The sequence below is a fragment of the Manacus vitellinus genome, unplaced genomic scaffold (assembly GCF_001715985.3).
Source record: "Manacus vitellinus isolate BGI_N305 unplaced genomic scaffold, ASM171598v3 scaffold_46_pilon, whole genome shotgun sequence".
Lineage (NCBI taxonomy): Eukaryota > Metazoa > Chordata > Aves > Passeriformes > Pipridae > Manacus > Manacus vitellinus.
Window position 1 is genome coordinate 1,376,834 of NW_021940578.1, and position 21,122 is coordinate 1,397,955.

General features: G+C 49.1%; 2 protein-coding genes across 2 annotated transcripts in view; one reads left to right on the plus strand and one right to left on the minus strand.

Annotated features, from left to right (window-relative positions):
* Positions 1 to 607: 607 nt before the first annotated feature.
* PANK4 (pantothenate kinase 4) lies at positions 608 to 17,824 on the plus strand. Its single transcript, XM_029962377.1, has 19 exons — positions 608 to 638; positions 1,912 to 1,994; positions 2,452 to 2,660; positions 4,155 to 4,338; positions 4,834 to 4,926; positions 5,960 to 6,113; positions 6,743 to 6,924; positions 8,296 to 8,377; positions 9,493 to 9,593; positions 10,228 to 10,383; positions 11,187 to 11,299; positions 11,764 to 11,851; positions 12,096 to 12,247; positions 12,662 to 12,717; positions 13,259 to 13,308; positions 14,522 to 14,629; positions 14,804 to 14,904; positions 15,347 to 15,415; positions 15,952 to 17,824. The coding sequence occupies exons 1-19, from the start codon at positions 608 to 610 to the stop codon at positions 16,163 to 16,165; spliced, it is 2,226 nt and encodes a 741-aa protein (XP_029818237.1). The 3' UTR covers positions 16,166 to 17,824.
* LOC103762119 (probable glutamate receptor) overlaps positions 16,311 to 21,122 on the minus strand; it is a 7,544-nt gene continuing 2,732 nt past the window's right edge. The window contains exons 4-10 of the mRNA XM_029962418.1: positions 20,949 to 21,122; positions 20,192 to 20,418; positions 19,825 to 19,922; positions 19,524 to 19,741; positions 18,861 to 19,086; positions 18,111 to 18,358; positions 16,311 to 17,618 (exon numbers count right to left, since the gene is read on the minus strand). The exon at positions 20,949 to 21,122 is cut by the window's right edge and continues 7 nt beyond it. Of these exons, the coding sequence (XP_029818278.1) occupies positions 17,517 to 17,618; positions 18,111 to 18,358; positions 18,861 to 19,086; positions 19,524 to 19,741; positions 19,825 to 19,922; positions 20,192 to 20,418; positions 20,949 to 21,122 (1,293 nt within the window). The 3' untranslated portion in view covers positions 16,311 to 17,516. The remainder of the gene's footprint in view (positions 17,619 to 18,110; positions 18,359 to 18,860; positions 19,087 to 19,523; positions 19,742 to 19,824; positions 19,923 to 20,191; positions 20,419 to 20,948) is intronic.

Here is a 21,122-nt window from a genome sequence, read left to right on the forward strand (position 1 = left end):
CGGGGGGCAGGGGCTGCCTCGGGCACCCCAAAAGCTCTGTGCTAACCCCGAGCGCACAACGGCCCCGATTTACACATCCCGGGCCGAGGGACGGGGACACACGGCAGGTGACACCTGAGTGCCACAGCAGGGACACCGCCGAGCCCGGGGACAGCTCACCCGGGCAGGGATTAGCGGCCATTCCGTGCACACCCACACGAGTGCCAGGTCACACGTTTTACTTCTGTTTTGCAGCTACAAGGTCAGTCGAACTATTCACGAGAAAGGCCGGGGGGAAAAAAAACAGAAAAAAAAAAAACAACAAAAAAAAGGCAATGCTCCTCAGGTTAACACTGCTCCGTGTGCTGGAGACTCACTGCGGGGTGGGAAGGAAACCTGCACCACAGTAAACAACCTTGTCGTGTCACCTGTCTGCTCTGCTTCACTCCTTCAGAAACTGCTGGTTTCGGGGCTGTTAAAATAACAGCTGGAACTGGCCCTTTCTGCGGGTCAGCATGGAATTAGAGTTGTGGGATTAGTTATAAAACCTGGCTTCATGTCTCAGCTGGTGTTCTGCGTGGATTTAAGTCTTTAAAAACTGGGAGAGGAAGGGGATAATGTATAAAGCATGGCTCTGCAGACCATGCTTCTGGTGATGAGTGAGCTGGGGGAGCATTTGTGTCGTTGTCAGTGTTGTACAAATGTGGCATTCCAACACAAGCTTCGTGATTCCTCAGTTCAGAGGGGTGGAAGGAAGCTCAGAGCACCCTCACCAGCAGAACAGACCGTGGATTTTGTTTATCAGAAGCTCTAGAGCATTGGCTGGGACACTGAAATCAGATCCCAGGTCAGGGAAGTTTTATTGGTGTTGCAACCATAAGTGTCTGTCACGATCACTCTACATTGGCCTCACTACAAGTTGTCAAGAAAAAAAACCCCACAGGCTACATGTTGCAAATATTTTCCCAATAAAAATATTGGAGCACTGAGGAAGAGCTGACAGTGCTGTTATAAAGGCAAAGCCATCAGCACAAGGGATTGTCATTTGTTTCCTGATTATTATAAGGCACAGAGTGCAGTGCCACCATATTTAGCCATTATTTAGCATCTGACATTGCCAGGATTTTATTTACTTTCAGGACTTTAACATTAACCCAGAAGTTGGTCACAGTTACCCTCAGGCCTGGAGCACTCAGCAGTGTGGTGGAAAACACTGAAGTTATTCAGTGTAACTTCAAAAATTCAGTTTTACAGGTCAGATGCAAAGACAGGTCAAGGGGTTGAGTTCTGTTTCCAGGGGAGAGTTGAAAGTTTTATTGCCATGAGCAGACTCAAGGCCTGAAGAGAGTGAGGAGGCTGCTCTGCTCAGACTTGCACTTCTGGGCTTGAGAAACACCATTCTGAGCATTGTTTACCCCAAAGCCAAGAACAACCTTGTGAAATAGTTACTCAGTACACAGAGTCACCTTCTAACCAGCCACGAATTGCAGACTTGTCCTGGGTTAAGAGTATTGTCAGGGACATTGTTTCAGTGGTGCTGCTGAAACACTGATTGTGCACAAGGGTTCATTGCTCAGCTGTGGCAAAACCAGTGAGAAAATCCTCTTACAGGCAGCAGATTTGGGGGGTTCCAGAAAGTTTCCAGACAAGGTTAATAACAGCATTACATGCATCAGCCTGGCTAATTAAGAACTTGCACTGCTCACCTTCAGTCATCCCACAGCACTGGGCACAAGCTCAGCTGGTGGAGCTTTTCCCTCCATGGGGCACTGGGGGTTAACCAGGCCAAGGGTTCCTTGGCTCACTGCATTTCCCTTCACTGTGTCTGGCTTTACCTGAGGAGACCTGGAGAGCCAAGAACTCTGGCATGAGCATGAGTTCTGTGGTTTAAGGTGAGGCATTAATCACAACTTGTCATCTCTTTACGAACAGGTGGCTCATTAACCAAGTTGGCTTATTATTCAACTGTGCAGCACAAAGTGGCACGAGTGAGATCCTTTGATCACTCTGGAAAGGTGAGAATTCCAGCAGGGATCAGCTGCAGGGGGTTGACTCACAAGAGTGAGGTGCTGGACTGGCTTCTCAGGGGGAGAACAGAAGTTTTATCCAAAACCCATTTAATAACTTGTTCTATATAAAACTTTTTGGAGGTGTTTGTATTGCCAGGTAGCGTTTGAAATAGTTATTTTCCAGACAGGTAAGAGTGGTACTTTTGTAAAAAACCCCTACTCTTACAGAGACATAAAACTTTTGTCATCCAGAGAGGTTTCATGTGTGTCTGGTGCATGGGACAATTGATTATCTCAGCTTTAGGAGAATTAAGACCTGTGAAACTCTAACCTTCTTTGACAGAGCTTCAAGTGTTATGTTTAATGGCATTTACACAGTTTCAAGGGAAAAAAGCACAAGTATTGATGTTCAGTAGTTTAGCATTTAACCTTGTTTCTCAAGAAATTCTTTTCTCTTTTAAAGGACATAGAAAATGAACCCTTGTATGAAATATCTGTTCAGGAAGAGATCACAGCTCGACTTCACTTCATTAAATTTGAGAACACTTACATTGAAACCTGCCTAGATTTCATCAAAGACCATCTTGTCAATACAGAGACAAAAGTCATCAAAGCCACAGGTGGTGGTGCCTATAAATTCAAAGATCTTATTGAGAAGAAGCTGGGGTTGAAGTAAGTGGAACCGTTAAACTCAGTTATAGGAATGTACTTCTCCCTTGATGAGGTTTTGGAGGCCACCCTTCCCTTTGCCACCCACACCCAGCAGGGCTGTGCCTGTCCCAGAGATAACAATATCAGGGGCTGACAGAGAGAGCACAGGAGCTGAGCCAGCACACGGGGGGCAGGGAAGAGAGGAAAGCAGGGCATTATCACAGCTCTTTCCCGTGAAGGATTTAACTTACTCCCACTCCAAAAGCTTCTAACGTTTTCCTGGGCATGCTCAGAATTAACTAATGTGATACAGTCACTGGATACCTCCTACCTAGACTCCATGCACAGGCTTGCAGGAGACGACAGGGCAGCCCCATGAATTCACAGATCAGAAATTTACTGTTCAAACTTCATTATCAGACACCATATGCTAAAAATCTACTGCAATTACAGAAAAAAAGTCATTAATTTACCCCAGTACTAAAGATTACCTGGTGTTGCTGTGGAGAACTTCAAGGCTGGGATCCTGTGTGGTACATCCCTCAGCCTCTCAAGGTCTGTGCTCAGCTGCTTCCTCACTGCCTTTGCAAACTGCTTTCTTCCCCTGATAGGTGAGGTTCTGGTAACTTTTGTTTCACACCATCCCACATCAGTACATTATTGGCTGTTACTAAGTAGCAGTTATTCAAGACAAGGATCAATTAATCCAGACAAGGAGGCAATTTCCCCTCTTTTCTCATGTGGTGCAGCCGCTTTTGGTTTTCGTTTGGTCATGACACTGTCAGTTGGTCCCCAGGCAGCAGCACCTTCTCCAGCCTGGCACACATGAAGCATTCTGTAGTCACCAAGGTGTGTTTTCAGCAAGGTTTGTGGTATTTCATGTAAGAATTTCCCATGAGTCAGTGACAGTACATAGACAAGAAGTCAGCAGAAGTCAGTAAGTGATAGCTGACTTATCATTCATCTTATCTAAACCACATCTCACCTTCCCAGACTCCTGGCTCAGGATATGTCCTGTTGTGGATCCTGCTACTCTTGTGAGAAGTCTCTTTTCCTGTTGTTAATCCCAGCTGTAGGCTCCTCACAGGCCCTTGGATCTGTCATAAGCAGGTGCCAAAATGCTGAGGAGGCTTTTTGTCCTTTATCAGAAGGCAGGGGAAGAGCAACAGACAATTATTCCATGATGGGGAATTGTTTCCTTAGGTTCATGTCCAGCTCAGCTTCCTGACCTACTTTGTGGCAGCAGTGCAGGGACAGGGCAGGAGGGAGGACAGGAGCCAAAGAGGGGGCAGGATTGTTTGCAGTGACAGCCTGAGTGACACACAACTCCAGGCTGGCACAGGAGGGAGCCCTGGGACATGTGCACGGGGAGGGTTCCTGTTTCCAGGGAGCTGGACCTTTGCCACGTGCTGTGAAAGCCTCTGTTTGTGAGCTCTGTGTAAACTGCTGCTGGAAAAGCAAACTGGGTTATCAGCAGGGCTGGGACACTGATGCCAGGCTCTTCCTCCCCCTCAGGGTTGATAAGGAAGATGTAATGACCTGCCTAATTAAGGGGTGCAACTTTGTGCTGAGGAACATCCCCCACGAAGTGTTTGCCTACCAGAAGGACTCGGACACGGAATTCCGGTTCCAGACAAACCACCCCAACATTTTCCCTTATTTGCTGGTGAATATTGGCTCGGGGGTTTCCATAGTGAAGGTGAGTGGTTGCTGAAGGGATTTATTGGGGAATTTGATAAAGGCAGTCTCAAACATCTCACTGTTTCTTCTTGGGTAATGCTTTTAAAAAAAGTCATTTATTTCTATTTATTTCTGTTACAGTGTTATGAATGCTTTTCCGTGTCACTACCATAATTTCTTTTTAATCACATTCAATTTGGTGTTTAGAGAAGTTCTTAAATTACCTGATGAGGACAAAGGCTGTCAGATCAAAGTGATTTTTTTTTTTATGTTTGTTTTGGCACACTGTTGGTGAGACACTATTTAATATCTATATTTAGGATTAGTGGCCAAGAATTAAATACAAAGATTTCAAAAACTGCTTGTGGTGTAAGTGTGTGGAACATGCACTTGTCACCTGCTGCAGACACAGTTAAACAGTTACACTAATTCCACTGTTCCAAACCCTGCACTCAGTCTGTGTTCAGAGTTATTCCAGGGCTTTCCAGACAAATCTGCCTTGTTTGATTGACAGGTAGAAACAGAAGACAAATTCGAGTGGATTGGAGGGAGCTCAATTGGAGGTGGAACCTTCTGGGGTCTTGGAGCACTGCTCACCAAAACAAAGGTATCCAAGTGTCTGTTTTAAATGGGATTAAATGAGCGCTCAGAGGGAGCTTGGAATGTTGGAATGCCAAACTCTGAATAGGGAGAAATAGCTATTTTAAGTAGTTTGTGTAGGAAAGCAGTTCCTGCAGCAGTGTCTGCAGAAACAAAGCAGAGAACACCCAATTACTGCCCAGTGTCTGGGAGCAGAGAGCAGGAATTTTGCCTCTTGGTCACAATGTACAGTTTCAGGGGCTCCTCACTTCAATCCCAGGCTGGTGATCTGCCAGGACAAGGACTGAATTGGTGCTGCCCTCCTCAGCTCTTACATCATGCTGGTCTTTCCTGTCCCCAAGAGCCACGTGCCTTACATGAGTGTGCTGAATGGCAGCAGTGTAGGAAAAGCTGCAGTTCCATGGGCACCAGATAAGGAAATGTCAAAGGGAGGACACAGCTTGCTCTGTGATTTTTGTTTGATACTCTTAAAGAAGGAATCTTACAACATGACAGTGCCTGCTCTTAGTTCTGTCTTGATTTTGTAGAAGAAATTCGAGGTAGCAGGGTTATAAATTAAGTATTGGGATAATGCAGCTTGCCTGCAAGTTTAATCTCAGGGACATTAAAATGTTCTGCAACAGTAAAAGCACACTGAGGCTCTTCTTCTCAAAAGTTTTGTTTTTCTCCCATGCTTCAAGGAAGCATAATTCTGTTTCCTCTTAGTTCCTGTGTTTCTGACTTCATTCCAAGATATGAGATACATGAGGCTTCTGGCTGTTTTATATGTGCAGACCCATCCCTGGTTTTCAGGGGAAATTCAACAAAAGATTTCCAGATAAGAAAGGAGATTAAAGGAGCTCTGCTCAAGATCAGTCTGTCTGATCAGACACAGACTCTAGATAATCCTTGTAATTAGAAATAATCTATCTTTTACTGGCAGGGTTGATTATAAGGCAAGCCAAACCCCCTGGTTTTGGTCAATAAAAATACCCTGGGTTTCTGAGCAAGGTTCTCTGGCTGTCCAGGAAAGCTGTGCTAACTCTGCTTCTCGTCCTCAGAAGTTTGATGAGTTGCTGCAACTGGCCTCCAAGGGCCAGCACACCAACGTGGACATGCTGGTGAAGGACGTGTATGGAGGGGCCTACCAGACCCTGGGGCTCAGTGGGAATCTCATAGCCAGCAGCTTTGGGAAGTCCACGACAGCAGACAAAGGTATGGGGTACAACAACTGCCCAACCACCCCCCTGGCCCCTGGAATCATCTTTGCAGGGATGGAAGGAGTAGAGCTAAAAACAATCACACTCCTTCTCATGACCTTGTGTTTTGTCTGCATAACGTTTTATTGATTAAAAATATTACCTGGTGCTGCTTTACAAGCAGACACTTGGATTTTCAGTTTGGGACTGCCTGTCTAGGGAAAAGGAAAAAAAAAGGAGTCTGGTTAGTCCAGGGTTGATGAATTCCTGTGGGACGTAGATGTGGCTCTCTGGGCTCCAAAAAGGCCCTGTGGCAGGGGATTGCTGTAATGTGCAGTTTCTTTTCAGTGTTACAATGAAATGCCTGCAGTGTGTCTCAGGTTGAGGCTGATGGTCTGTGGTTCCTGGAGAGAGGAAACGGATTCTTGCCATTTCCTGTTGGCCTTTCCAGCAGGTTTTTTCCCCAGAAATATTTCACAGAGACTGAGTTTGTTTTTCACGATGCCTTCAGCCAAATGCACCCTCTCCATGTTTGAAGTACCTGTGTTTTTCTTTCCCCAGCTTTTGGCTCTTGGTTAGGAAAGCAGGGTCCATGTGAGCTCCCTCAGCCGCGTTTCATTTCCTTTGCTATTCCTTCCCTTTAAGAATTTTCCAAAGAAGATATGGCAAAAAGTTTACTGCACATGATCAGCAATGACATTGGCCAGCTGGCCTGCCTCTATGCCAAACTGCACAACCTGGATAAGATCTACTTTGGAGGGTTCTTCATCCGGGGCCACCCCGTCACCATGCGCACAATAACCTACAGCATCAACTTCTTCTCCAAGGTAAGGGGAACACAGACTGTCCTGGAGCAAAGGCACGCGTTCAGTCGTTTCTCTAGGATGTTTAGGTGCTTTAATAAGTGGATTTGCACATGAAGTAAAGCTCAGAGGGCTGCTCTTTAGGTAGGTGAGGCAGGGCTGTGTTGTGGGAGGGGTAAAATCACTGTGAAGTGCCTGGGAGTTGTGTCCAGCCCTTTTTCTCCCTCCCTCTGTTATTATTTTTGGTTGACAGTGTCTCATAGCTGCCCAGTGATGAGTTTTCACTGTGTTCTTAGATAGCCACCATCATTATTCAATTCCTCTTGCTGACTTGCACCTTCCCACCCTCAGGCCCTGCAGCGTGGGCTCGTTCTGCCCAGACAGCAGTTGGCATCAGTGGGGTTTTGTTGTTTGTTGTTAAAAATAATCAAACCCCAAATCAACCAAGCTGAAGTTCTTTGCAGGTTTTGAAGCTGTGGAAAATACTGATGATTTTCCAGTAGAAAAAGGTCAAGTCCAAAAGCTCATTAATGACTATTACAGGTAGATTAGCTCCTGCACTTTTGGAATTTTATAGAGTAGATGACACCATTTTTCCCATCTCAGTGCTGCAGGCAAGAGACTCCTGTATGCTGCTTTTTTCCCCTTTTGTTTCACCATTGTGGTCCCTTTCTGCAAAACTTTGGGTTCCAAGAAAACTATTGCAAAACTGCAGCTTTAGGTTCTTGTAAGAGTCACTTAATCAGCAGTTCTGTGTCCAGCCCAAATCCCCTGTGAGCTGCTGTTCTCCTGCAGCTCCCCTCAGGTGAGCTGTTCCCACAGTCCCTGCTGACCTCCTTGGAGAAGGCCATGTCTCACCCAGCCTGGCAAAGCTGAGGGGCCCTGCTGCAGGATGGAGGCTGTTCTTCTCCCCAGCATTCCTGGATTTTATATTAACAATTAAACTGTTTGGATGGGGGAGCTCTTGCCTAGGGACAACACACTGTGTCTGCACATTGCTGAGCAATGAAATAAGGGTAGTGAGCAGTGTCTCAGATGTGCTGGATGCACATGCTGAGCCTGGGAATCACACCCCCTTGGATTTCCAGCCTGTCCAAGCAAGAGGAGTTGAATATTCATGGCTGGTGCAGGGCAGGCACTGGCTCCCCCTGCTCTGGTGGGCAGCCCTGGCACACCCCACCCTGTGCAGGAGCTGTGCAGTGATGTGTGAGAGCAGCTCCTCCTCGAGCTGAGTCAGCAGCACCACTTAAAGTTACTGAATGTGTGAGAATGTAGCACAAATGAATATTGCCATCTTCTAGTTGTTTCTATTAAATTTAAGTGTAAAACTAGTGACAAAGAAGTGCCTGTTAGCCCTCAGGGACCATCCAATTGCAATGTTTCATATTGTGGCAGGGAGAGGTTCAGGCATTGTTCCTGAGACATGAAGGCTACCTGGGAGCCATTGGGGCATTTTTAAAAGGAGCTGAACAAGACAGTAAGTACAGCACTGCTCTGTTCTGTATATGCTGTGTTCTGAAATGTCAGTGTACTGTCCAAGTTTCTCTTGAGAGGCTGCATGTAAGCTGTTGCCTAAATAAATACATTTGGCACTACTAAACACAGATGCTGGGCTTTGGGTTTATACATTCTGGCAGGGACATCCTAATTTCTCACTGGATTTCCTGCTCACCTTTGAGAAGGCAGCAGGATTGGGCTCTTCTCTTCTCTGCACTTCTGCCAAGAGCAGTCAGAACTCTAAATCCACTGGGGAAATGTGGTTTTGGAGAACTTTCCCCCTCTTTAAGAAGCCACTTCTGAATTCAGTGAATGTACTGAGGAAGACCAGCATCTCCAAACTGTGTTTGTTTGAGAGTGAGGAGCCTCACAGATGAGACCCTCCTGTCCAGCACTCCCTGGATACAGGAGGCTTTGCTGGAATTCTGCCATTTGAGTTTCCTTTTTCCCTTGTCAGTGGCAAGCCAGGCAGTGCCTTAGTTATAGTGGGACAGAGAGTGAGGCTGTTCATGGTACTCAGTTGTAGTAAGTATCTGATACACCTCAGAGTAATGGATGTGGAGTTCTGTTCATACCCATTTCCTAGGGATGGGCAAGGAAGCAGCTACTGAGGAATTAGAGACATTGCTTCTGCAGCATGTACTGCACACCTGAGCTCATTAAACTTCTTCTCAAACAAATCTAGAAGTAACTTCAGTGTTTCTATGAAACTTATATTGTGCTTTGAGAGTTCTGTAATTCTGTTCTGTCGATAATGGATCTAGATTTAGAAGTAGGAAACTGTGCTCAGTGATAGTGCTTTGAAGGCATGCTGGTTAATGACAAGGAAAGGGGGTAAAAAATAATGATTGCAGAACTTAAATTGTCTCCTGTCTCATTCAGGTTGAAGCTCTCTGGAGCAGGTAATTCACTGAGTGGTTGAAACATTTCTTTTGGGGGTGAGAGGGAAAAATGCTGTTTGCTGTTAAAGACAAGGGGAGCTGGCTTGTGTAGTGAGGCAGCTGCTCAGAAGGGGTGCTGGCTCTAGACTCACTCACAGGAGTATTTCCAGTTTTATTTTCAGATTATGTGTGTCTCTGTCTTTCTCTTTTCTAGATCCAAACCAGTACAGCTGGGGAGAGAATTATGCTGGGAGTTCTGGTCTTATGAGCACATCCCCTGATGTTTACCCCATGCAGAGAACACGGAGTGGTACAGTATGTGGGGTCCTTCCTAGAGCTGTGTGTGTTCTCTTAGCAGTGGTGGTGTGGGAATAGGTCACTGTTCTCCAGCCCTGGGACCTGCTTGCCCAGAGAAGTGACTGACTTGGTGTCTTGAGTCCTGTGATGTTGTCTTGTGTCTTGTGTGGTGTTTGATGTCCTCTCATAGAACAGACTGTGGCTGCTACTTTGTCTCACTCTCCTTCACCAACTTGGTCTTGTTCTCCTTCACCAAACCAGGGAGGAGCGTTTGTCACCTGCCCTTTTGTCTGAAGCAGCTGGATTTTGCTACAGCTGAAACACTTCAGAGTTTAGAATCTGATGTTCCACTGTCTTTAAGCAGCATTGATTCACTTCCTATGAGAAGACAAATATATGCTGGGACAGAAGAGCACAAGCCCAGTCATCTCTCAAACACACTGACAGTACAGTAATTCTGATTTCACAGGAAAACTGGCATAAAACTTGATAATTCCTGCCTGTAGGGTGGGCATGGATAAATAACACAAATAGTCTGCAATTCTGTCAGTCTTAACTGTGGCTGGACTCTTACAGCCCTTGTACTTGTTTAACTTGCTCTGAATCCACTTCTGAATGACTTGTAATCAATCCCTGTCCCTTTGTCACCTAGTTTGACATGCTGGAAATGGACAGGTTGGAGAGACCACTTGTGAACCTGCCACTGCTGAAAGACCCTTCCACCTACATCCCAGACACAGTTGACCTCACAGATGATGCCATGGCCAGAAAATACTGGCTCACCTGCTTCGAGGAGGCCCTGGATGGGGTGAGTGTCACACAACAGTCCTGTGGCTGACACAGGTATTTGGCAAATGAATCTGTGAACCAACATGTTTATCCTGCAAAATACTGCTGCTGTGTCACCCCTCTGTGTGTGAGTGCAGCCCCTCTTCCTGCAGCAGAGGCACCTGGCTTTGTCCCAGGCTCCTAAGGAAGTGCTTGGCACCTTCAAAGACAGAAGTGTTCCTCTCCTGGGGTGCTTTTCTTCAGGTGTTTTCAAAGCATTTTCTCTCTTTGATAGCACCTGCACCTCTCTGTACAGAGCTGCAAGCAGGACAGTTATACAACCAAAGGCCAGAGATCCCTGGATTGTTCCTGCTCTGGGGACAGTCCTGCTGCCTCACAGCCACTCTTCCATGGGGAGAGCACGACTGACTCAGACACGAGTTCTTTTTTCTGCTCTCAGGCTGGTTCAGTCAGTCCCTGCAGTAAACAAGGAGAGAACACAAGGGGTCGATGTGGACCAACAGCTCTGCCTGTTTCTCCTTCTGTGTGTGTGTGTGCATTTGTTGTTTTCCCCTCCTATGAGCAGCTAGAACTTGTGTTTAATTTCTGAAAGTACAGTCTGGAAAATAAACTTGAAATCTTTTGGGAAAAGAGGCATTAAAGTGCCCTTTGGTGGCTGCAGGGAAGGGAAGCTGGGAGGTGCTGAGTGGGAGGGAGCAGACAGGCCCCAGGCACTGAACAGGGTGGCAGATGGAGGGGTTATTTCTCAGGCTGAACTTCAGAGCAGTCACACGGAGGAAGAATTAATTTGGTAACTGCAGTGCTGCCCCATTTGTGTCCCAGGTGGCAAAGAGAGCTGCAGCCAGTCAGCCAGACTCCGTGGATGCTCAGGAGAGAGCGGAGAAGTTCCGACAGAAATACTGGAACAAGCTCCAGACACTCAGGCAGCAGCCCTTGTAAGTGCCTTTACCTTCCCTGTGGCATCACTTGCTGCTTCCTCTGAGGCAGCACACCCAAAGCCAAGCAGGCTGGGGAGCTGAGAGGACTGAAAGCCAAGCAGGCTGAAGGCTGCAGCAAGTTGCTGTGTCAAACATCAGGTTCTCTGCACAGAGCTTTTGGATTTCATGGGTTGGAATTGAACAGAAAAATTCTATCTTGGCAGAAAATTCATTATTAAAAATTTGTGCATGGTTATTAAAAAGGGCAGCAGGTTAATTCAAGTATCTGGCCTTGCTCTGAACATCCTCCCTCCCTGCACTTAAATAATCTGTATCGTAGATTTACCCCTTAGGGCAAGGGTTCAGCACAGGAGACTTTTAGCTTTAGTGCTTGTGTGAGGTGCTGTGACTTAGGGAGGAACAGAGAAGAAGAACAACTTTTTCTGTTTGAGTAGTTGATCTGTTTTTCTCCCTTATTCCAGTGCATATGGTACCTTGACAGTGAGGAGTCTCTTGGATACAAGGGAACACTGTTTAAACGAGTTCAATTTTCCAGATCCCTATTCCAAGGTGAGTTCTTGCCTCACGGGGTGGACAACACATATCCTGGATCATATCCTGGCTCTAATGAAGAATTTTATTAGAATTCCAGGAAAGGTTTTCCTGATCCTAAGCACACTGATAATAGTAACTTGTTGGTCCATGAGAGACCACAGGTGTAGAGGAGATGCTTGAGCACCTTCTTGGGACTGAGACAGCCAAGGATGGGTAGGAAACTTTTGATATAAACCAGCATTTCATGTCTGTCTTACAGGTAAAGCAGAAAGAAAATGGAATAGCCTTAAAATGTTTCCAGAGTGTCATAGAGTCCCTGGATTCCCTGGGCTGGGAGGAGAGGCAGTTTGCTCTGGTGAAAGGACTCCTGGCAGGGAATGTCTTCGACTGGGGAGCAAAGGCAGTCTCAGAGTAGGTGTTGCATCCTTTAACAGCACCTTTTAAGCTACAGAATGTCCAGTTGTGGGTTTGTTTGGGTTTTTTTGGAGTGCACCAATCCAGCTGTAACTGTAGTTTGTGTTTCACCCTCAGTCAAGTGTTGGATGTTTGCTCCCAAGTGTTGTGTGAGGGGAAGTTTCCATTTCCACCCTGTGCCTCTGGCAGACAGCTGAACATTTTTCTTTTAGCATCAGAACTCAAATTTAACGTCCAGCTGAGCCTTTTGTCTTTAACATGAGCACAAAGTGGCTGTTTCCCAGTCCTGGGACCCCCCCAGAATAACCAGGGCAGAAAAATTGCTGAGCACCTGCTGTAGAAATGTTTGAATTACAGCTGTGTGAGGTGAAGGTGTGTAACTGTGGCCCCTTTGTTTCTCTCCTGGTGCAGTGTCCTGGAGTCTGAGCCACAGTTTGGATTTGAAGAAGCCAAGTCAAAGCTACAAGGTACAGGGGGATCCAGGTGGTGGTTGGAGCTGGATGTTGTGTAAATGAGGGAGCAGAAGAGAGTGGGAATGTTTGTTCTGGCAGTTCTGCTGCCCACATGACAAGGAGCCATTAGTACTTGTTAGGGTTATCTAAATACAGATCCAGAGTTTGGGTGGAATGTTCCTGTTTGTGTTCCAAAGGAATTAAATCCTGCAAACCTCCCCCCCTGAGCAGGAGCCTCAGCACAGAGAGCTCTGTCCCTGTCAGGGGACAGTGCCCTGGGAGGTCCAACACCCCCAGCCCAGGATGAGCCATTTCAGAGGCTCCAGTGCTTTGGGATGAAAATTCCATTTCAGGGCTGCTCTCACTGAGCCATTCCCATAACTAAGAGCCCGGGAGCTCTTTGGATCTGAAGATTTAACATTCAAAACCGGAGCTCAAATGATTTAAAGCTTCAGTACGTGTAGAGTGAACCTCCTGCTTTGCCAATGTGCAGAATTGCTGTTTGTAAGGATCAGTGCCTGTAAGAAATGCTGACCCAGCTCTGTCTGTGCCACAGAACGTCCCTGGTTGGAAGATTCCTACAGCCAGTGGCTGCAGAGACTGAAGGTATGACACCACTTAATCCACACATTAAATACTTCATCATCAAACCACCTGATTGATCCTGGGGGTTTAACACAGCTAACAAACTGTTCAGACAATGCAAAACAAACCCTGGTACCACAGTCCCAGTAATTCACCCTGATGAAAGGAATAAAGGGATTAGTCTGACACTTGGTTACTTAGTGAGGTGCTTCTCTGAATTCCCACAGGAACTGCAGCACTGGAGCCCAGCTGCCCTTGGAGCTGCTCCAGAGACACCACAGTGTGTCCCCTCCTTACAAGGGACTTATTTCTGTACAACCAGACCCCTGAGTTTGAAAACTTGGGGCCAAATGTAGCATTTGGGCTGTTCCTGCCCCCGAGTAGGCAATCTAAACTGTCATTAATGTAGGAGCTTGTTGGAAGTAATTATCTTATCAATTAGCAAAGCTTTTTTTTCCCCATGTGATCTCTGTTACTGTTTAATTAAGGTTAACTGAAACACTCTTGTGTCTCTGTGTAAATCTCTCAGTTGGAAATGGCAGCCCAAAGGTTTGGGATGAGCAGACTGTGGCAAATCATTGTGTGTTACATCCTAAAGCAAAGCATCAGCTAATCTGGTGGCACGGGGATAATTGAGGAACCTCAAGCACTGTCCTGTCAGTTTTTTATTAGGAATTAAGTGTTTTTCACTTATGCTGCTGCTGTGAACTAAGTTTCATAGCATCAGATTGAGAATAAATTAAGAGGTTAATGGAGAGTAGGCAATATCTTTTCATTTTAGGATGTCACTGCCCCCAGCAGTCCATCCTGCCCTTTCCTGGCAGAAGGGAATCCTGTTCAGCCAGCACCAGGCTGGCTTTGAGCACCCACCAAGGTAGGTCCTGACCCCCAGCGCGCTCTGGGCAGCTGCTGCCCACCAGAGTGGGACCTGCAGGGACAGCAGAGCCTGACCTCGGGGCTGGGCCTGGCCCAAGTGGCAGGTGGAGGTTTGACTGCTGCAGTTTGAGAGCCCTGTCCCAGGCACAGCAGAGGAACTCGAGGTGTTTTAGACACCAGCAGGGACCCCAGTTCCTCCTGTTTGTCACAGGCTGTGCTGGGACTTTGCTGCTACAGAGACCCAGAGGCTGCAGTGTTTGAGGGTACAAGTGTGGGCTCTTGGAGCGAGGAGTTGTACATAAACTGTTCCCTGCAGTGACTTGTGCTCCATCCTGAATGCATTGGTTTTCTCTTGCAGGAGGGTCCTCCTCATAAATGTGCCTTAATTTTCGCAGATAACAGTGGAATAGACATAATTTTAGGAGTCTTTCCTTTTGTCCGAGAGCTCCTTTCTAGAGGGACAGAGGTGAGTGGTTTTCCTCGGGAATTCCTGTGCAGTGGAGCTCTGGGAACTGCTGGAAGGTGGAGCTGCCTTTCCAGCAGGACACTTCAGTTTGGCTCTTCTGTGCCAAATCGGGAATAACTCAAATACCTGGCACCCCAGGGGCTCACTGTGAACTCTCCTGCCACCTCCCCTCAGGTTATCTTGGCCTGTAACTCTGGCCCTGCCCTCAACGACGTCACCTACAGCGAGTCCCTGATCGTGACCGAGCGCATCGCGGCCATGGACCCCGTGATCCAGTAAGCAGGGAATGGGCCATGTGGGGGGGAAACAGAGCCCCTGGCACTCACTGAGCCCACAGGGAACTGGGTTTCATAGGGCCTGAAACCTGCAGCCGGGACAAAAGCCAAGGGCACAGGGTTTGCTTTCGTTGAGGTGAAAAATTTAGAAATTGGATCTTTCCTGGCCACCCGTAATTGTATTTCTTGTCCGTGTCGTCCCTGAGAAGTGGTCAAGCTACTGAACCAGAAATTGTCTGTGTTAATAGAGGCAAACCCATCCATGTCTCACACACACAGTGTCCCTGGGACACTGGCTGGTGTTTCCCAGAAAAGTCCCAGCAGGAAAGGAAGCCTTGGCAAAGGAGGCTTCGATATTCCTGGTTCTCTGGCTCATTCCCAGATGTGCACGACCCTGCTGAAGCAGCTGTTGAAAGGTTTTGTCTGTTTTTTTAACAAACAGCTCTGCCCTGAGGGACGAGAAGCTGCTCTTGGTTCAGACAGGCTCCAGCTCTCCGTGCCTGGATCTGAGGTAGGTGGGCAGAGTGCAGGGTTGTTGTTTGTCTCCCTCAGCTGCAGGATGGTCAGGGATTGGCTCTGGAGCATCCCAGTCCCCTTTCCTGATGGGAGTCACTCACACACCCATGAGGAGTTGTTTAGTGTGGATTTACAGAGCTGTAACACTGATCAGGCCCTAGGGAGGTGTCTGTGGTTGTTGGGTCCCTCAGCAGCTGGTCAGGTTATGGCTGATGGCAGGTCCTGCAGTGACCAAAAATCCCCTGGCACTGAGCAGCATTTCACATTAACCCATTTACTTTTGGTTAGTTTTTCTGTTGGAGACAGAACTTACCTGTGTGCTCTGGAAAATCCCAATTCTGATTAATTTAATGCAGCTTTAAAATGAGGGGAGCAGGCTCCCTGGGCAGTGGTCAGAGCACCAAGCCTGACAGAGCTCAGGAAGTGTTTGGAGAGTGCTCTCAGGCACAGGGGGGGGCTCTGGGGGCTGTGCAGGGCCAGCAGTTGGACTGGACAGTCCCTTCCAGCTCAGCCCTGCCCCCCTCGTTGCAGCCGCCTGGACGCGGGGCTGGCCGAGCTGGTGCGGCAGCGCCAGACGGACCTGGTGGTGATCGAGGGCATGGGCAGGGCCATCCACACCAACTACTACGCGGCCCTGCGGTGCGAGAGCCTCAAACTGGCCGTCATCAAGAACTCCTGGCTCGCAGACCGCCTCGGGGGCAAGATCTTCAGTGTCATCTTCAAGTACGAAGTGCCATGTAAATGATGGGCTGGGAGGAGCAGAGGATGGACTTGCACTAGTTTTACTTTAACTGTAAAGAATGTATTTTTATTACAACAGGGGAAAAAAAGAGTTCACAGGAAATTCCGTATTTATATTGTGCTTTTGTGACTTAAAAAGCAACAATATGATTCACTCTATAGTCTACACACTCAAATACATATATATGTATATCACTCATTGTTTATTTTGGTAAGTGTTTATTTTAATGCTGCAGTATTTGTGATGAAAAGACTTTATTTTTTTGTTCTGTGAGACATTCATATAGAAATATATTTAAATGTCAATGAAACCTTTTTTATACATCTCTGCCTACTCTGCCAGCAGTGACGTGGCACACACCAAATAGATTTTAAGTGCTAAGTGAACCTGACATTGCATTTTCAGCTTTTAAACTTACCTAAATCTCTCCTGCTCTGTGCAGTTCAGTTGATGGAAGGACTGATCCACCTTCTCCCCCACAGATGTTGCTCAGGCTGTGTCTGAGCTGGAGCTGTCGTGGGCTGGGATAACGACCAGCCCTGATTTCCCAGCACTGAGAACCCCCAGCCCCCCCTTGCTCTCCCTGTCTGTTCCCAGGTGGGGACTCCCTGCTCTGGTCTTGTTGGATTTCCACTGTCAACCCTCATCCTCAATACTTGGTTAACTGGAACAAAACATTGTCACCAGACAGTGCCCCTTATCCTGTGCTGGGAAGGGACAAAGGACAAGCCCACATCTGGAATTCCTTAACTCCAGTGGTTCCTTAGTGGCAGGGGCTCCCCTTCCTGGGGTTGGGATGTAGGGAAGGCCTGTTTGAGGTTCCACAACAGCACTGTCAGTTCTGATTTAGGAATGACCTTCCCAACAACCAGCATCTCCTGCTCAGAGAGGGAACACAGGCTATTTATAGCTGAATTGCTTAAGCTGTTGTTCCTGATCACAACAGTCGGACAAGAGCTTTAATGTTCCCAGATTGCACCTCACACACTAATTAGTAGCAGAGGCTTCCCATTAACCTGTCCCAGTCACTTACTCCTACAGGCATTTATGGACTTACAGGGTAAACTCCTAACCTAGACATGGATCCACCACTGGCCAGCTCAGCTCTGTTCTACCAGGCCCTTCACTCCCTTGTCTGTCACAGTTCCACTCTATCCTCTGTCAATTTAAAATTCTTCCAAGCCACTTGATTTCCTTCTGTATCCAGCTCCACCACCTCTCCAGAAGTGCTCTGTGTGTAATTAGAAAACCACTACTCTAGACTAGCAGAAAAACATCTTTTACACTGACACAGCTCCTAGGACATGAACATGGTACAACCCTAACACAGGCCCATCCCTTCAGCAAAACACTCCTAAGCATTTGCCTTTCCTGACGTCTCCTGGCTGGGTCTGGCCTTTTCTTTTATACGTAGACGGGTGCAGATCTCTTCTATGAAAACAGAGCAACAAGATTTCTGAAAGACAGAAGGGAGGGGAGAGAGGGGTGGGTGGGTTGTTCTCTGTCCCTTTTCCATGTGCACAGCCCGGCCCTTGGGATGGATGGGGAACAGGAGCACCAAGGGGCCCACTCAGACACTGGTGCAGTTCCATTTCGTGTCTTTTCCTGCTTGTCAAATGACTTAAGAACAGCCATAACTGAGAATAAACTTGTTACTGATCATTGCTGTCCTCTGTTACCCCCAGCACATCAGAATGAGTTTGGCTGCCTTGGGACTGCAGGTAATGTCTCTGCTCAATTTTTGGGGGGGATGTGGGGGGTTGTTTTATAATTGTTGTCCTGCTCAGGCTACAAAACCATCCCAGGGCCCCAGCTATGAAACGTTGGTGCTTTAAGGGATGAACACACGGCATGGCCTCCTTCCCCCTCAGGAAGAGCAGGGCAGGATGGAGGTGCAGCCCTGGAGGGACAGGGCTGGCAGGACAGGCACACCCACACCCACACCCACCTTGGCATGCCCGGCCGTGAGGCGGCTGCTGTTGGAGAGCTCGGCCAGGGCCGCCAGGACGCCGAGGGCGAGGCCCACGCCCAGGGCCAGGAAGAGCCCCCCCAGCGCCGGTGGCTCCAGGGGGCTCCAGCGGTCCCGGCTCTGCCGCAGGCAGCTGCTCTCCCACCACTTGTTCCGCAGGTAGTCCAGGTCCCCCAGCTCCCGCAGCTTGAGCACGGCGATGGACAGGGGCTTGGTCCAGGGGGAGGCTGAGAGGGAGAGGGAGAGAGGGATGGGGGAGATCCCAGCCACTGTCACCCTGTTGGTGACGCTGCTCCACCACCAGTGGGGCCAGCCCGTGTGCAGGTGTTCACTGAACACAACTACCAACCACCCTGGCCTGGCCACAGGGTGGGAACTTCGGGAAGGACCAGCAGTCAGGCCCCACAGGAGCAACCTGTCCACTGCTCCCTGCAGTGGGAGCTCGGCACTCCTGGGACCAAGGCAGAAGCAAACACCCACAGGAACCAGGACATCCCAGGGAGAGGGGAGCATTTGCTCATTACAGTTCAGAGGAAGTCGCTGGGTGCCAGTGAGAATTCCCTGCCGGTGACCCAGCCGTGGTTCTGTCTGTCCATCCCCTGCCCTGTGTCAGCGCAGGCTCAGGCCTTGGCTACCCCAGGCCTTGGCTACCCCAGGCCTTCTGCTCTGCCCGTGTGGGCCTGCAGAGCCTGACCCCCGTGGGCAGGGGGTGTGGGGCACAGGACTCACCCTGGGTGGTGGCGATGCCGAAGCCCCGCGCCCCGATGACCTCGGGGGCCCGGATGAGGTTGCAGTGCCGGGCGGCCGCCAGGTCCTGCGAGATGGACTCCCCGATGAAGGCGTAGTTCGAGTCCATCACGCGCTGAACGGCCTCCTGGTAGGTCTTGACCAGCACGTGCTCCCTCCTCTTCTCCATGTACTCGTAGATCATCTGGTGGATGGGGTTCTTGGAGTTCTGCAGCCCAAAAATCCAGATGTCAAACCGAGGTGGGAAACAATCACCCAAAAAAGTGCATGAATGTGCAGGGCTTGTGAAACAATCTGGAGAACAAGAGCACTTAAAGCACTGCCCCTTGAGCCCCCTGTGAGCCCTGGTGATCACAGACTGTCCCTGACACAGCATTACAGGGGCACAGGTGTCTCAGGCAGCACCTCCTGGTCAAAGCACACGGGGACAGCCCCTGAAGGGCAGAGGTGCTTTCTAAAGGAGAACACACAACAAAAACAGAGCACTCTGCCTGCTTTTCTGTGAGAAAAGGGGGAAGGAGAGACAAACAGAACAACAATCCTATTATTGAAGTGTTCCAGGAAAACACAGAGTGACGAGGGTGTTCTAAGGCACGAGCTGGGCAGCTCAGCCCCTGCGTGTGTGCTCAGGGAGATTCTCTGCACCTTGAAGAAGTAGAAGGTAGAGGAGCCCTCCAGAGTCCCAAACTCCAGGTTCCTTTGCTTCACGAGGTCCTCGAAGGTCTGGATGGGGAGCTGCTCGCTGCCCGAGCTCAGCAGGGCGGTGAAGTTGGCGATGTAGGCGGCGAGCAGGGCCAGGGTGAAGAGCCACCACACCACGGCCACGACCCGCACCGAGAGCGCCTGGGGCCGGGGGGTCACTCCTGCAGCACAGGGAGACAGGAATCACAGGGAGGGGACGTGTGGAGGGAGAGGCATCCAGAGCTGCTTCACCCTCCCAGCTCACCTTGCAGGGCGAGTGCTCCTGCTCCAAACCAGAGGCTGTTCAGGAAGGTAAAGTGGTTTTCTTCATTCTTTGGCTCATTCCATTCACAGGGGCTCAGTCTGGGGGAAAATGACAGGAAAAACCCAGACATTCACGGGGAAAAAATATAAATAATCCACATCGAGGGATCTGGTGTTCCTCCTGGGGAGATCCTACTCCTCATGCTGGCTTAATCTGACAGGACTTAAGCTTTGTGAGCCCTGGTACTATACCTGTACAGAAGGTTCCTCAAAGCAAAATGCTTCCTGGACCTTTCTTAAAAACTAATCTCTTCATAGCTGAGAAAGCCCCTGACTTGAACAAACTCTGTGAAACAATTAATTTATACCTGGCGACAAGAAAGAGGCAGCAGCATGTCAGCAGGTAAGCAAATAAAAGGCCTGTCCAGGTCTCCTTGCTGAAAGGAGACAGGAAGTGGAAGAAGGACATCTCCTGAGAGACCGTGTCCTTCCGAAGCAGGATTCCAATGCCAGTCTGCAGGAAGGGGGTGGTGAAGGAAACCACCTCTTCCCTGGCCGAGGTGACTGTCAGTGGGGCCACTGCAATGTCGGCTTCCTGCAGGAGGAGAGAGGAGAGGATCAACCCTCCGGCCCCATGAGCAGCTCTGCCCCTCAAACAGCTGCTCCCCTGGCAGGGCTCGGGGCTGGGCACAGAGGGAGGGCAGAGGGGCCCAGAGGTTTAACTGAAAGGCCACCCACAGATGGCAGAACATCAGCCACAGGGAATGGCACCTCAGGGGGTAACTCTTCCTTCCTGGAAGAGCCTGAGGCATTATTGCCATCCTGCAAGGGACAAGTCTCACCCTGGGACCCAGTCCAAGGTAAGTTTTGCCAAGATGCCTGAGATCTCTGAGTGCAGGGACAGCCAGGCAGCCCCTGAGGCAGACGAGCACTGCACTGGGAGTGCCCTGGTGCAACAACCATTTCCTGCCCTGGCCACTGTCTCCTTGTGCCAGTTCCCATATCCGTGTTCTGGGCCAAAACCAGCTCCAAGCCTGGCTGGCCATTAGTCCTGCACCACAGGCAGGATAACTGAGCCAACTAACAAAGCCCAAGAGCTGCAGCTGGTCAGGAGCACAGAGTTACCTTCCTGAGGATCTCCCCGATCATCCCGGTCCAGTTCCCGCTGGCGGACACGGCCCCGTACTGCCCGTCCCCCACCACCTTCACTCGGTACTGGAAGCGCAGCATCCCCGCCAGGGCCCCCAGCAGGTCCATGCAGTACCCCTCCAGCTCTGCCCCCCGCACCATCACGTAGGG